This window comes from Salmo trutta, chromosome 36 (assembly GCF_901001165.1).
Source record: "Salmo trutta chromosome 36, fSalTru1.1, whole genome shotgun sequence".
NCBI lineage: Eukaryota > Metazoa > Chordata > Actinopteri > Salmoniformes > Salmonidae > Salmo > Salmo trutta.
The window spans coordinates 38,986,242-39,000,462 of NC_042992.1; the positions used below are offsets into that span (position 1 = coordinate 38,986,242).

At 42.3% G+C, this 14,221-nt stretch overlaps 1 protein-coding gene across 2 annotated transcripts; it reads left to right on the plus strand.

Annotated features, from left to right (window-relative positions):
* Window positions 1–3,156: 3,156 nt before the first annotated feature.
* On the plus strand, window positions 3,157–7,879 carry crabp2b (cellular retinoic acid binding protein 2, b). 2 transcript variants are annotated; one of them, XM_029735811.1, is made up of 5 exons: window positions 3,157–3,861; window positions 3,981–4,095; window positions 5,368–5,546; window positions 5,935–6,051; window positions 6,192–7,879. In XM_029735811.1, exons 2-5 carry the CDS (start codon window positions 4,014–4,016, stop codon window positions 6,240–6,242), a joined length of 429 nt encoding a protein of 142 aa, XP_029591671.1. In that variant the 5' UTR covers window positions 3,157–3,861; window positions 3,981–4,013; the 3' UTR covers window positions 6,243–7,879. The 2 variants fall into 2 exon arrangements, with proteins under 2 accessions (XP_029591671.1, XP_029591670.1); XM_029735810.1 differs by having other exon boundaries at window positions 3,157–4,095.
* The last annotated feature ends 6,342 nt before the right edge of the window (window positions 7,880–14,221 follow it).

A 14,221-nucleotide genomic window follows, 5' to 3' on the forward strand; every position in this document is an offset into this window, starting at 1 on the left:
TGCTGCCTATGACCCCAAGACACCATCCCCACCGTCAAACATGGAGGTGGAAACATTATGCTTTGGGGGTGTTTTTCTGCTAAGGGGACAGGACAACTTCACCGCATCAAAGGGACAATGAACGGGGCCATGTACCGTCAAATCTTGGGTGAGAACCTCCTTTCCTCAGCCAGGGCATTGAAAAGGGGTCGTGGATGGGTATTCCAGCATGACAATGACCCAAAACACACGGCCAAGGCAACAAAGGAGTGGCTCAAGAAGAAGCACATTAAGGTCCTGGAGTGACCTAGCCAGTCTCCAGACCTTAATCCCATAGAAAATCTGTGGGGGGGGCTGAAGGTATGAGTTGCCAAACGTCAGCCTCAAAACCTTAATGACTTGGAAAAGATCTGCAAAGAGGAGTGGGACAAAATCCCTCCTGAGATGTGTGCAAACCTGGTGGCCAACTACAAGAAACGTCTGACCTCTGTGATTGCCAACAAGGGTTTTGCCACCAAGTACGAAGTCATGTCTTGCAGAGGGGTCAAATACTTATTTCCCTCATTAAAATACAAATCAATTTATTACATTTTTGACATGCGTTTTTCTGGATTTTTTTATTGTTATTCTGTCTCTCACTGTATCTCACCTACCATTAAAATTATAGACTGATCATTTCTTTGTAAGTGGGCAAACGTACAAATTCAGCAGGGGATCAAATACTTTTTTCCCTCACTGTATTTCACTTGCTTTGGCAATGTAAACATATGTTACCCATCCAATAAAGCCCTTTGAAATTGAATTGAGAGGGTTGTTTAATTTTACACCCTCACCCTGTCTCCTCTCTGTTGTTGGGGTCCATTTGACTTTGATCTCTCTCTCTGTTAAATATTCAACACTTTTAAAGGCTGACAAATTGTATGGTTGCAAACTCATTTGCTGACTTTCACCCCTAGATTTTCAAATTGCATGTCATGATTTTGGAAGAGAGGATTTTCACTAGAGTGCAGCCAAAGTGATGGAGAGAGGTACAGTTGAAGTCGGAAGTTTACATACACTTAGGTTGGAGTCATTAAAACTCGTTTTTCAACCACTCCACACATTTTTTGTTAACAAACTATAGTTTTGGCAAGTTGGTTAGGACATTTACTTTGTGCATGACTCAAGTAATTTTTCCAACAATTGTTACAGACAGATTATTTCACTTATAATTCAATGTATCACAATTCCAGTGGGTCAGAAGTTTACATACACTAACTTGACTGTGCCTTTAAACAGCTTGGAAAATTCCAGAAAATGATGTCATGGCTTTAGAAGCTTCTGATAGGCTAATTGACAACATTGGAGGTGCACCTGCGGATGTATTTCAAGGCCTACCTTCAAACTCAGTGCCTCTTTGCTTGACATCATGGGAAAATCAAAAGAAATCGGCCAAGACCTCAGAAAAAAAAATTGTAGACCTCCACAAGTCTGGTTCATCCTTGGGAGCAATTTCCAAACGCCTGAAGGTACCATGTTCATCTGTACAAACAATAGTGCGCAAGTATAAACACCATGGGACCACGCAGCCGTCATCCCGCTCAGGAGGGCGACACCTTCTGTCTCCTAGAGATGAACGTACTTTGGTGCGAAAAGTGCAAGTCAATCGCAGAACAACAGCAAAGGACCTTGTGAAGATGCTGGAGGAAACAGGTATAAAAGTATCTATATCCACAGTAAAACGAGTCCTATATCAACATAACCTGAAAGGCCGCTCAGCAAGGAAGAAGCCACTGCTCCAAAACCGCCATAAAAAGAGCCAGACTACGGTTTGCAACTGCACATGGGGACAAACATCGTACTTTTTGGAGAAATGTTCTCTGGTCAGATGAAAGAAAAATAGAACTGTTTGGCCATAATGACCATCGTTATGTTTGGAGGAAAAAGGGGGAGGCTTGCAAGCCGGAGAACACCATCCCAACCGTGAAGCACAGGGGTGGCAGCATCATGTTTTGGGGCTGCTTTGCGTCAGGAGGGACTGGTGCGCTTCACAAAATAGATGGCATCATGAGGAACAAAAATTATGTGGATATATTGAAGCAACATCTCAAGACATCAGTCAGGAAGTTAAAGCTTGGTCGCAAATGGGTCTTCCAAATGGACAATGACCCCAAGCATACTTCCAAAGTTGTGGCAAAACGGCTTAAGGACAACAAAGTCAAGATAAGCCCTGACCTCAATCCCATAGAACATTTGTGGGCAGAACTGAAAAAGCGTGTGTGAGCAAGGAGGCCTACAAATCTGACTCAGTTACACCAGCTCCGTCAGGAGGAATGGGCCAAAATTCACCCAACTTATTGTGGGAAGCATGTGGAAGACTACCTGAAACGTTTGACCAAAGTTCAACAATTGAAAGGTAATGCTACCAAATAGTTATTGAGTGTATGTAAACTTCTGACCCACTGGGAATGTGATGAAAGAAATAAAAGCTGAAAGAAATAATTCTCTCTACTATTATTCTGACATTTCACATTCTAAAATAAAGTGGTGATCCTAACTGACCTAAAACAGGGAATTTTTACTAGGATTAAATGTCAGGAATTGTGAAAAACTGAGTTTAAATGTACTTGGCTAATGTGTATGTAAACTTCCGACTTCAACTGTATAAGGAGGAGATAGGGGTCTTTGTTCAGTTACTTATAATAGAGGTCTGTTTTGTAAACACATAAACATGTAAAGACATGAAACTGTGTTTTGTTCCAGAGAGGTCTAGAACGTATCATCTCATTGGGAAGCATTTCAAGATTTCTGAGGCCTATGTGTCAAACAAGAACAATTTATGTGCTTTAAGGTAGCCCATTCTTGAATCAATTGATGAACATAATTTGGCATGATTACAAATATATATTAATATTTATTTAATTGTATTTATATTTAAATAGGTAAAAGGGAGTGAAGGACTTGTACCTCATATTATGTATTGATTGATTTATTGATATATTGTCAATATGGAATATGCAATTTTCTAATGTGCTCATTGATAAGAGCCAGCCCATGATAGGAAATATCCTCATATAGATGATTGCCATGGGTCATTGATTGAGGGAGGGAGTTTTTCCTAGCCACCGTGCTTCTTTCACATGCATTGCTTGCTGTTTGGGGTTTTAGGCTGGGTTTCTGTACAGCACTTTGAGATTTCAGCTGATATACGAAGGGCTATATAAATAAATTTGATTTGATTTGATTTGACATCACCTCACTGCACTCTGCATTTTCGTCTGTCCTCTTTCTACAGGAGCTAACCCAACCTATCTGATTTCACATCCCAAAATCTTAATCTTCTTTAGGATGGGATCCTCTTTAACAAACTTGAAGTTTTCAATAGGACCGACGATACCCCTTTCTTATCCTATCACTCGCCCAAATTCTTGTTTTGAGTTCCACAACCTGATTTACCGCACTGGCGCCATTCAACTTCAAAGCGCAAGCATACTTTCTTAATTAGGGGTTATGTTCTTGCAGTTTGTTTGGCAATATAATCCCACTCGATAGAACTGGTACTATATAAAGGTTTACATTGTAACTTAATTAAAATGTTTCTAGTTTAGCTTACAAAACGCAATATTATATACTGTAATAGTAATAGATATATCTATGGTCTAGATATCTCAGTCAGCTATTTTACGTGAATATACAGCCACAATTCTTGATTCCTCCACCAATGCTCGAGAAGAGGAACAGGCACCTGGGTGCGCTTTGGTTCCATGATGGATTATTGCTATTCATTACCACCCAGGGCGCGCTCGGCACGCTTCGACCAAGCAAGACATAAGACAAAGAGTTCGCCGACTAGATTGAATCAACCTCTGAAGGAGGGGGGATAGAGTAAACAGAGAGGACCAGGTAACAGTACCCAACCTGAGAGACGAAATGCAAAGGAAAATCAGAGTAGCTGCAAACAGTTTATTTTCACAGGGTCAGCAGAGAACTGAATAGTAACGGTATCTATTTTTTTCTGTAAGTATCGACTACTATAGCAAACAATTACATCTGAAATGGACCGTAAAATTGCAGACTTCTCTGGGATGTGGAAAATGAAGACTTCTGAAAACTTTGAAGAACTCCTGAAAGCATTGGGTGAGTATTTTCATACTGATATGAGCATGGACGTAGCTTTTGGTTATTATAACTAACATTCGAATGTCTTAATGCACTCTCTATATAAATATGTTTGTAGTAGACATGTCTGTAAATGTATCGACTCTTTGATATAGTCTCAGATTATCATAAATTCTACAAATCACTGTTGCACTTATTTATGCAACTGCAATTATTTTTTATTTTTTTCAATCTATGGAGCCCTAGCCTTTGTCAGGGATATGTCAAGCATCCCACTCTGGGCTATGGGTGAAATGTTAAAAAAAGCTTGGTCTGTGGCCGCACACACCACTCAAGTGTTCCTTCTCCTAAGGGCATGTGTTTGGTTTTATGGGTAATTATGAGCTAGCCATATTATTTTTAATAATTATCTTGCTTGATTTATTGTTTTAAAAGTCCTTGGTTATCCTCCACCGTACACACACACACGCACACACGCGCACGCGCACGCACACACACACACACACACACACACACACACACACACACACACACACACACACACACACAGAAAGGTCAAAAGGAGGGCCAGTCAGCAGCATTCATTACAATGTAAAGACAAATAACCCGTGGAGGAATGTTATATTTTACCTAGTTATAAACCAAGTCCTCATGAGATTGTAATTAAAGCCAGTGTAAACGGGACTAAGCCCTGAAATGGGCCCCCTGAAGTGGGCCCCCTCAGTCAGCCGGTACTGAGACTGACATTCCCCCAGTACCCTGGGAATCCTCAACTCGCTCTAGGGGTTTCTCTGTGGGCAACAGCAGTATATCTCCCCCCGAAGAGCAATTTCGCTCCAGACAGAAATATACTTTCCAATGAAGGTTTATCAGATTTTTATTTAGGGATAAGAATGTTAATTTGAATAGGCGAGAGGAATGAAGTTCAATCGGATATTTCATTCATTTAGTTGACTAGCATCCTGTTAATTGTATGAAAGTCTATGCTAATCATCCCTTAAAGTTGAATGAATGAGAGCTCTGTCTGAGATCAAACCCTCCCCTCTGATGTCTTTCCCACTACCCATAAAATAATGGTTATGAACGATGCCTGTGAAATGGCTTTTCATCACAATAGACGCATCCCAAATAGCACTGTATTCCCTATATAATGTACTACTTTTCAAAAGCCCCATAGGGCCCTGTTCAAAAGTAGTGCACTATGTAATGAATAGGGTGCCATTTAGGACGCATACAATGTCTCCATTCTCCATCTACTCCTGTGATACCTTATTGGTCCCCTATGACCAGGTGTGAACGTGTTCGTCAGGAAGATAGCCGTGGCCGCAGCCTCCAGGCCTGCAGTAGAGATCACCCAGCAGGGAGAGAGCCTCTCCATCCAGACCTCCACCAGCGTACGCACCACCCATGTCTCCTTCACCGTGGGACAGTCCTTCAATGAGACCACAGTGGACGGACGCCTCTGCACGGTAATATTCCATTTCCACACTCTTCATCATCGTCATCTCTACATATGTTGCATGAAATATTTGTGTTACTATATGTGCATATTTTGCCAGGACTCAGTGTACGAAGTCAGGGGTCTGTATAAGCATGTGGAAATAATCAGTGTGTAACTTGATAGTTGTTCTTGGGGATGGTTTACTATTCTTACTTTTGATATGGTTTGTAGAGGGCAGTAAGCATAACGTCTAACAGACTTGAGGAAGCAGTAACATGCTGCAACAGTACTGAGTACCAAATGAGAAGCCTCAGGGTCACACACAGACCTACTGTGTCTTTCTATCAAACCGCTTCACTACAACATGCAGTGTCATTTATTAAATCCTTGCTTGGCCTTCCTCCTATGATCTCCAGAGTACCCCTCGCTGGGAGACAGATAGCAAGATCAGCTGTGAGCAGATTTTGCAGAAAGGGGAGGGCCCTAAGACTGCCTGGACCCGTGAAGTGACCAATGATGGTGAACTGATTTTGGTAAAGAGTCCATTTTTATTGACTACAAACAGTAATCCTATTCCTGTATTTACATGTTAGGCTTTAACTGTATTTGGGGGCAAATATATGTGTTTGATTTATCAGAGTTTTGTATTAATTTAGTTGTCATTTTCTTTCAGATAATGAGCGCTGGGGATGTCGTGTGCACCAGAGTGTATCAACGAGAATGAAAACTTTCAAGACTTTCAAACTTTTCACTTTGTGCCTCTTTTTTCACATTTCTTAATTTCTACCTTTTCCGTTTGCTTATTTAATCTTCCAGTCATTCAGATTATGGTTAACAAGACGTCAGTGGTGTGCTTTTTGTCAGACAGAGTTTGACTCTTGTGAAAGCCTTGTGTCCGTTTATTTTGATGTTGTGTCAGTTTTATGTTCTCGTATTAGCTTGTAATGGTATCATTCTTCCTACACAACCAAAGCTGTATTTATTCTCAGTATAACGCATGAAAACCCATCCATATTTTTGTTCAAATTCCTTTACCAAAACAACTGTAAACCATCCTCAAAATGTTGTTAAAACAATTACAAATTGATAACGTATTTCCAAAACCTGATTTTATTAGCTTTCTGAAACAAACTGATTCAAACCAAGACCTTGTCCATCACCACTGTTCTGACTTTCTCTCTCCCTACCACCTCCTTTCAACTTCTAGTATCCCCTGCCTAAGATCTTTGTATGCATCCCTCATTTTTTTTCCATCCCTCCCTGCCACTTCCATGCCACTTGGCCTCTTTGGCAAGTAGCCTAGCGGTAAATTGCGTTGGGCTAGTAACCAAAAGGTTGCTGGTTTGAATCCCTGAGCCAGCAATGTGGAAAAATCAGCCATTCTGCCCTTGAGCAAGACAGTTAACCCCCAATGACAGTTAACCCCCAACCCCCAATGCTGCCCTTCTCTCCTACACACCCTTTTCTCTATGTGCTCTCATCCCTCACCATTTTGTTCATTTAGAGTTTTTAAACTCCGAGAGAATCCATATTTTATGAACAACACTGTGTCTGAGAGACATTTGGCAAGAACAAGGGGAAAAACCAGGAGTGGTAGGGAAAGAATGAGAGAGTGAGGGACCATAACAAAATAATTTCATATTGAGAACGGTGCTATTTCCTCCGCTCTCCTTCCCAGCTGTACCTACTTACAGTATGAGCTCAAAAGGTTCCCCACCCCCTCTTCCCTGGACTCGGCCCGCACCCAGTTACAAAGGGTTAAATGACTGCCTCTGATTTGTGTGAAGACGCTTGTAGCTGCTCTCCGACTCTCCCACACACCTCTGAACTGGACAGCCGAAACAAAATGCGGTCACACTTACATTAACACATACTTGGGAGGACTGATCAGTTCTTAGAAAATAATGGATTGAAGAATGGATTGAACAGTGCAGGATCTCTCATGCACTTCCTGAGGAGAGAGAATGCTTACTCTGTCCATAGGCAGTGATGGTTTTTCCAGATTTGCGGACGGTGTGCCAAGGGTCCCAAATGGCATCCTATTGCCTATATAGGGCTCTGGTCATAAGTAGTGCACTATGTAGGGAATAGAGTCCCATTTTGAATGCAGCCAAGCCCTCTTGAGGTCCTCCTCAGATTTACTCACTGTGCTGAGCCAGCATCAGGCTTCCTGGGCTTCATTTCTCCAAACTGTGTGTTCTCTCAATAAACTCACTGGGTAAGTGAGTGAGTGAGTGAGTGAGTGAATGAATGAAGTGAGAGTGGGTTATGTAACCTGAGGTGCATAGCTCCTGTTTCAAGCAGACAGTTCAGCCAAAAGTGTTGATGCATTCATCCAAACTAAATTCATCCATACTGTAACTGATATGCGTATATGTATTTTTTTTAAATGGTCCTTCCGCTCTGAAAATTAGTTTGGCCGGGTGGCCAACTCTAGGAAGAGTCTTGGTGAGCCAAACTTGTACCATTTAGGAATGATAGAGGACATTGTGTTGTTGGGGACATTCAATGCTGCCAACATTTTTTTAAACCCTTCCCCAGATCTGTGTTGAGACAATCTTGTCTCGGAGCTCTACAGATAATTCCTTCAACCTCATGGCTTGGTTTTTGCTCTGGCAACTGTGGTACCTTATTTACATTTTAGTCATTTAGCAGATGTTCTTATCCAGAGCAACTTACAGTAGTGAATGCATACATTTCATACATTTTTTTCTCCGTACTGGTCCCCCGTGGGAATCAAACCCACAACCCTGGCATTGCAAACACCATGCTCTACCAACTGAGCCACACGGGACCATGTGGCTCAGGTGTGTGCCATGGCACAGGTGTGTGCCATTCCAAATCATGTCCAATCAATTGAATTTACCACAGGTGGACTCCAATCAAGTTGTAGAAACATCTCAATGATGATCAATGAAAACAGGATGCAACTGAGCTCAATTTCGAGTCTCATAGCAATGAATACTTATGTTAATTGAATACTTATGTTAATAAGGTATTTCTGTTTTTATTTTTAATGCATGTGCAAACATTTCTAAAAACCTGTTTTTGCTTTGTCATTATGGGGTATTGTGTGTAGAAAAATGGGGAACTATTTTTACTCAATCAATTTTAGAATAAGGCTGTAACATAGCAAAATGTGAAAAAAGTCAAGGTGTCTGAATACTTTCCGAATGCACTGTATATGTGATCAGAGGCGTCTTGCCTATAGGGGGCACAGGGGCACGTGCCCCGCCAGATTTGTCCTGTTATTGTTTCTCTGTAATACTACTAGCCACCTTGTCAGGGCTTTCAGACGGATCGGACCAATACGCAGCGAGATCGTAGTTCCACATCTTTTATTCAATCGTGAAACTCATGCAATAAACAATAAACTTGAAATACAAAAAACAAGAAAGCCGTGACGCAGAGCAGGCATACACTACTCACAAAATGAATCACCCACAAAACACCAGTGGGACAAACATCAACTTAAATATGGCCTCCAATTAGAGACAACTACAACCGGCTGCCTCTAATTGGAGGTCATGCCAAACAAAAACTAACCTAGAAATACAAAACAAGAAACTAAACATAGAAATACAAAAACGGACAAACACCCCTGTCACGCCCTGACCTACTCTACCATAGAAAATAACAACTTACTATGGTCAGGACGTGACACACCTAGCAATTTTATGAAGTTGGCTTTAGCTAGTCCAGATAGGTTCCCAATCTCCCAACCTCATAACTACACCGAACAAAAATATACATGCAACAATTTCAAAGATTTTACTGAGTTAAAGTTTATTTAAGTAAATCAGTCAATTGAAATAAATTCATTAGGCCCTAGTCTATAGATTTCACACGACTGGGAATACAGATATCCATCTGTTGGTCGTGGATACCTTAAAAAAAAGGTAGGGGTGTAACCGATGTGAAATGGCTAGTTAGTTAGCCGTGGTGCGCGCTAATAGCGTTTCAATCAGTGACGTCACTCGCTCTGAGACTTGAAGTAGGGTTTCCCCTTGCGTTGCAAGGGCCGCGGCTTTTGTGGCGCGATGGGTAACGATGCTTCGTGGGGTGTCAGTTGTTGATGTGTGCAAGGGTCCCGGGTTGGGGCGAAGAGAGGGACGGAACCTACACTGTTACAGGGGCATGGATCAGAAAACCAGTCAGTAGCTGGTGTGACCACCATTTGCCTCATTCAGCGCGACACATCTCCTTCGCATAGAGTTGATCAGGCTGTTGATTGTGGCCTGTCGAATATTGTCCCACTCCTCTTCAATGGCTGTGCAAAGTTGCTGGATATTTTTATTTATTTATTTTATTTGTATTTATCCTTTGTTTAACTAGGCAAGTCAGTTAAGAACAAATTCTTATTTACAATGATGGCCTACCAAAAGGCAAAAGACCTCCTGCGGGGACGGGGCTGGGATTAAAAAATTAAATATAGGACAAAACACACATCACGACAAGACAGACCACACAACACTACATAAAGAGAGACCTAAGACAACAACATAGCAAGGCAGCAACACATGACAACGCAGCATGGTAGCAACACAACATGACAACAACATGGTAGCAGCACAAAACATGGTACAAACATCATTGGGCACAGACAACAGCACAAAGGTGGGAACTACAACACGCTGTCGTACAGGTCGATCCAGAGCATCCCAAACATTCTCAATGGGTGACATGTCTGGTGAGTATGCAGGGCATGGAAGAACTGTGACATTTTCAGCTTCCAGAAATTGTGTACAGATCCTTGCAATGTGAGGCTGTGCATTATTTACATTATACATTTTAGTCATTTAGCAGACGCTCTTATCCAGAGCGTCTGCTAAATGCATACATTTCATTTCATGCATTTAAAAAAAATAATAATTGTACTGGCCCCCCGTGGGAATCAAACTCAGAACCCTGGAGTTGCACACACCATGCTGGCGTTGCAAACACCATGCTCTACCAACTGAGCCACAGGGAAGACCATTATCATGCTGAAACATGAGGTGATGGCGGCAGATGAATGTCAAGACAATGGGCCTCAGGATCTCGTCACTGTATCTCTGTGCATTAAAATTGCCATCAATAAAATGCCATTGTGTTCATTGTCTGTGGTTTACGCCTGCTCATACCATAACCCCTCCGCCACCATGGAGCACTCTGTTCACAACGTTGAAATCAGCAAACCGCTCGCCCAAAGAATGGCATTGATGCTGTCTGCCATCTGCCCAGTAAAGTTGAAACCAGGATTCATCTGTGAAGTGCACACTTCTCCAGCGTGCCAGTGGCCATCGAAGGTGAGCATTTGCCAACTGAAGTCGGTTACGACGCCGAACTGCAGTCAGGTCAAGACTCTGGTGAGGACGACGAGCAAGCAGATGAGCTTCCCTGAGACGGTTTCTGACAGTTTGTGCAGAAATTCTTTGGTTGTCCGGGTGGCTGGTTTCAGATGATCCCACAGATGAAAAAGTCGGATGTGGAGGTCCTGGGCTGGCGTGGTTACACATGGTCTGCGGTTGTGAGGCCGGTTGGACGTACTACCAAATTCTCTAAAATGACATTGGAGCCGGCTTATGCTACAGAAATGAACACTTAATTCTCTGGCAATAGTGGACATTCCCGCAGCGAGCCAAATACAGCTCAAGAGGTATGCTTAGATGTGTAGATTTTTACTAGAATTAGACATAATTATGGCTGTAAATTGCAGGGAAAAGCTGTTTCAGGTGATTGAAAAATTCTAAATTCTCCAACTTCAATGGACATGGGGTGCATGTGCCTGAAGAAAAATAAAATCATGCCCAACGGGCCAATGGATGCCAAACCCGCCCTCGGAAGCCCCGCCTTCCTCGCTATAATACCGGGGCTCGCATTCATTTCCTAAATTCTTCGCTATTCAGCTCGTCTGAAGGAAGAACATGTCACGCAATTTACAAACTTTTCAAGCAAACAAAGACTACAAGATTCAGCTCCTACTAAGGTGTCTGTTAGTGGGGAGCGAGTACTCCTCCCCCTAGATGTTGTGAGTTTTGTGTCTTGGTATCAATTTTTATACTCAGAAAAAAAAATGTCCTCTCACTGTCAACTGCGTTTATTTTCAGCAAACTTAACATGTGTAAATATTTGTATGAACATAACAAGATTCAACAACTGAGACATAAACTGAACAAGTTCCACAGACATGTGACTAACAGAAATGGAATAATGTGTCCCTGAACAAAGGGGGGGTCAAAATCAAAGGTAACAGTCAGTGTGGCCACCAGCTGCATTAAGTACTGCAGTGCATCTCCTCCTCATGGACTGCACCAGATTTGCCAGTTCTTGCTGTGAGATGTTGTCCCACTCTTCCACCAAGGCACCTGCAAGTTCCCGGACATTTCTGGGGGGGAATGGCCCTAGCCCTCACCCTCCGATCCAACAGGTCCCAGATGTGCTCAATGGGATTGAGATCCGGGCTCTTCGCTGGCCATGGCAGAACACTGACATTCCTGTCTTGCAGGAAATCACGCACAGAACGAGCAGTATAGTAACGTTATACACTACATGACCAAAAGTAAGTGGACACCTGCTCGTCGAACATCTCATTACAAAAACAATGGGCATTAATATGGAGTTAGTCTCCCCTTTGCTGCTATAACAGCCTCCACTCTTCTGGGAAGGCATTCCACTAGATGTTGGAACATTGCTGCTGGGGCTTGCTTCCATTCAGCCACGAGCATTAGTGAGGTTGGGCACTGATGTTGGGCGATTAGGCCTGGCTCTCAGTCAGCATTCCAATTCATCCCATAGTTGTTCGATGGGGTTGAGGTCAAGGTTCTGTGCAGGCCAGTCAAGTTCTTCCACACCGATCTCAACAAACCATATCTGTATTGACCTCGCTTTGTGCACGGGAGCATTGTCATTCTGAAACAGGAAAGAGCCTTCCCCAAACTGTTGCCACAAAGTTGGAAGCACAGAATCGTCTAGAATGTCATTGTATGCTGTAGTGTTAAGGTTTCTCTTCACTGGAACTAAGGGGCCTTTCCCGATTCATGAAAAACAGCCCCAGACCATTATTCCTCCTCCACAAAACTTTACACTTGGCACTATGCATTAGGGCAGGTAGCGTTCTTCTGGCATCCACCAAACCCAGATTCGTCCGTCAGACTGCCAGATGGTGATGCTTGATTCATTACTCCAGGGAATGCGTTTCCACTGCTCCAAAGTCCAATAGGAACGAGCTTTACACCACTCCAGCCAACACTTGGCATTGCGCATGGTGATCTTAGGCTTGTCTGCGGCTGCTTGGCCATGGAAACCCATTTCATGAAGCTCATAATGAACAGTTATTGCGCTAACGTGGCTTTCAGCGGCCGTTTGGAACTTGGTAGTAAGTGTTGCAAACGAGGACAGATGATTTTACATGCTACGTGCTTCAGCACTCGGCGGTCCCATTCTGTGAGCTTGTGTGGCCTTAAACGTAAGAAAGTGTGAAAAAAGTCAAGGGGTCTGAATACTTTTCGAATGCACTGTATATTTGAGAATTGTATCTATGACCAAATAAGTAAGATATCTTTGAGTAGCAGCCAGGGAAACAAGGAATCCCAGTTATCAATAGAACATTTTCTACCTGGAGGGGGGTGTTGTTTACCTGGTTTCTTTTGATTATCCAGTGACAAGTGCTTGAAATAAATAGTGCTAGCTGACGAGACAGACCTGGTAGACGTTCACATTATTGTCATTGACTATTATCCTGTGTCTGTACATTGTGTACAGAGGCACACGTTGAGAAACACTTTGTACTATTCAAAGGAACCACCGGTGCCAGTTGGAAATTGTGGTATCCCCTAGGCTTGGTCCACTAACACTTGATTTATAACTGAATGGGAAACTAATAGTTACCATTTTGTTATAGAAATGCAAATTACAATCAAGGCAGCCATTGTGAATTCATTGTATGTTTTGTACATTCTGATTTGGCCATTGTACAGTATCTCTGTTGTAGAGCAAGTTAAATAGATAAGATAAGATATTTATTTGTCTTATTTTCACAGATATCTTCTTTATGTACAAGAAAATGCACTGCGATAAAGTCAGAGACATGGCATAGGCCAGACATAACAGCAAATACACAAATTCATGAAAAACAAAACAAGAATGACAGCTTTAGACTCTTACCTCTCCCTTCCACATTACACAGCTGTGCCCCCCCCCAGCCTCCCTTATATACTCTATATTACACGTACCCTGAGCATTGCACATAATGATATTGCACAGCCCTATAATGTCAATGTCCATGATTCCATGAGTGAGATACAGTGGGGAGAACAAGTATTTGATACACTGCCGATTTTGCAGGTTTTCCTACTTACAAAGCATGTAGAGGTCTGTCATTTTTATCATAGGTACACTTCAACTGTGAGAGATGGAATCTAAAACAAAAATCCAGAAAATCACATTGTATGATTTTTAAGTAATTAATTAGCATTTTATTGCATGACATAAGTATTTGATCACCTACCAACCAGTAAGAATTCCGGCTCTCACAGACCTGTTAGTTTTTCTTTAAGAAGCCCTCCTGTTCTCTACTCATTACCTGTATTAACTGCACCTGTTTGAACTCGTTACCTGTATAAAAGACACCTGTCCACACACTCAATCAAACAGACTCCAACCTCTCCACAATGGCCAAGACCAGAGAGCTGTGCAAGGACTTCAGGGATACAATTGTAGACC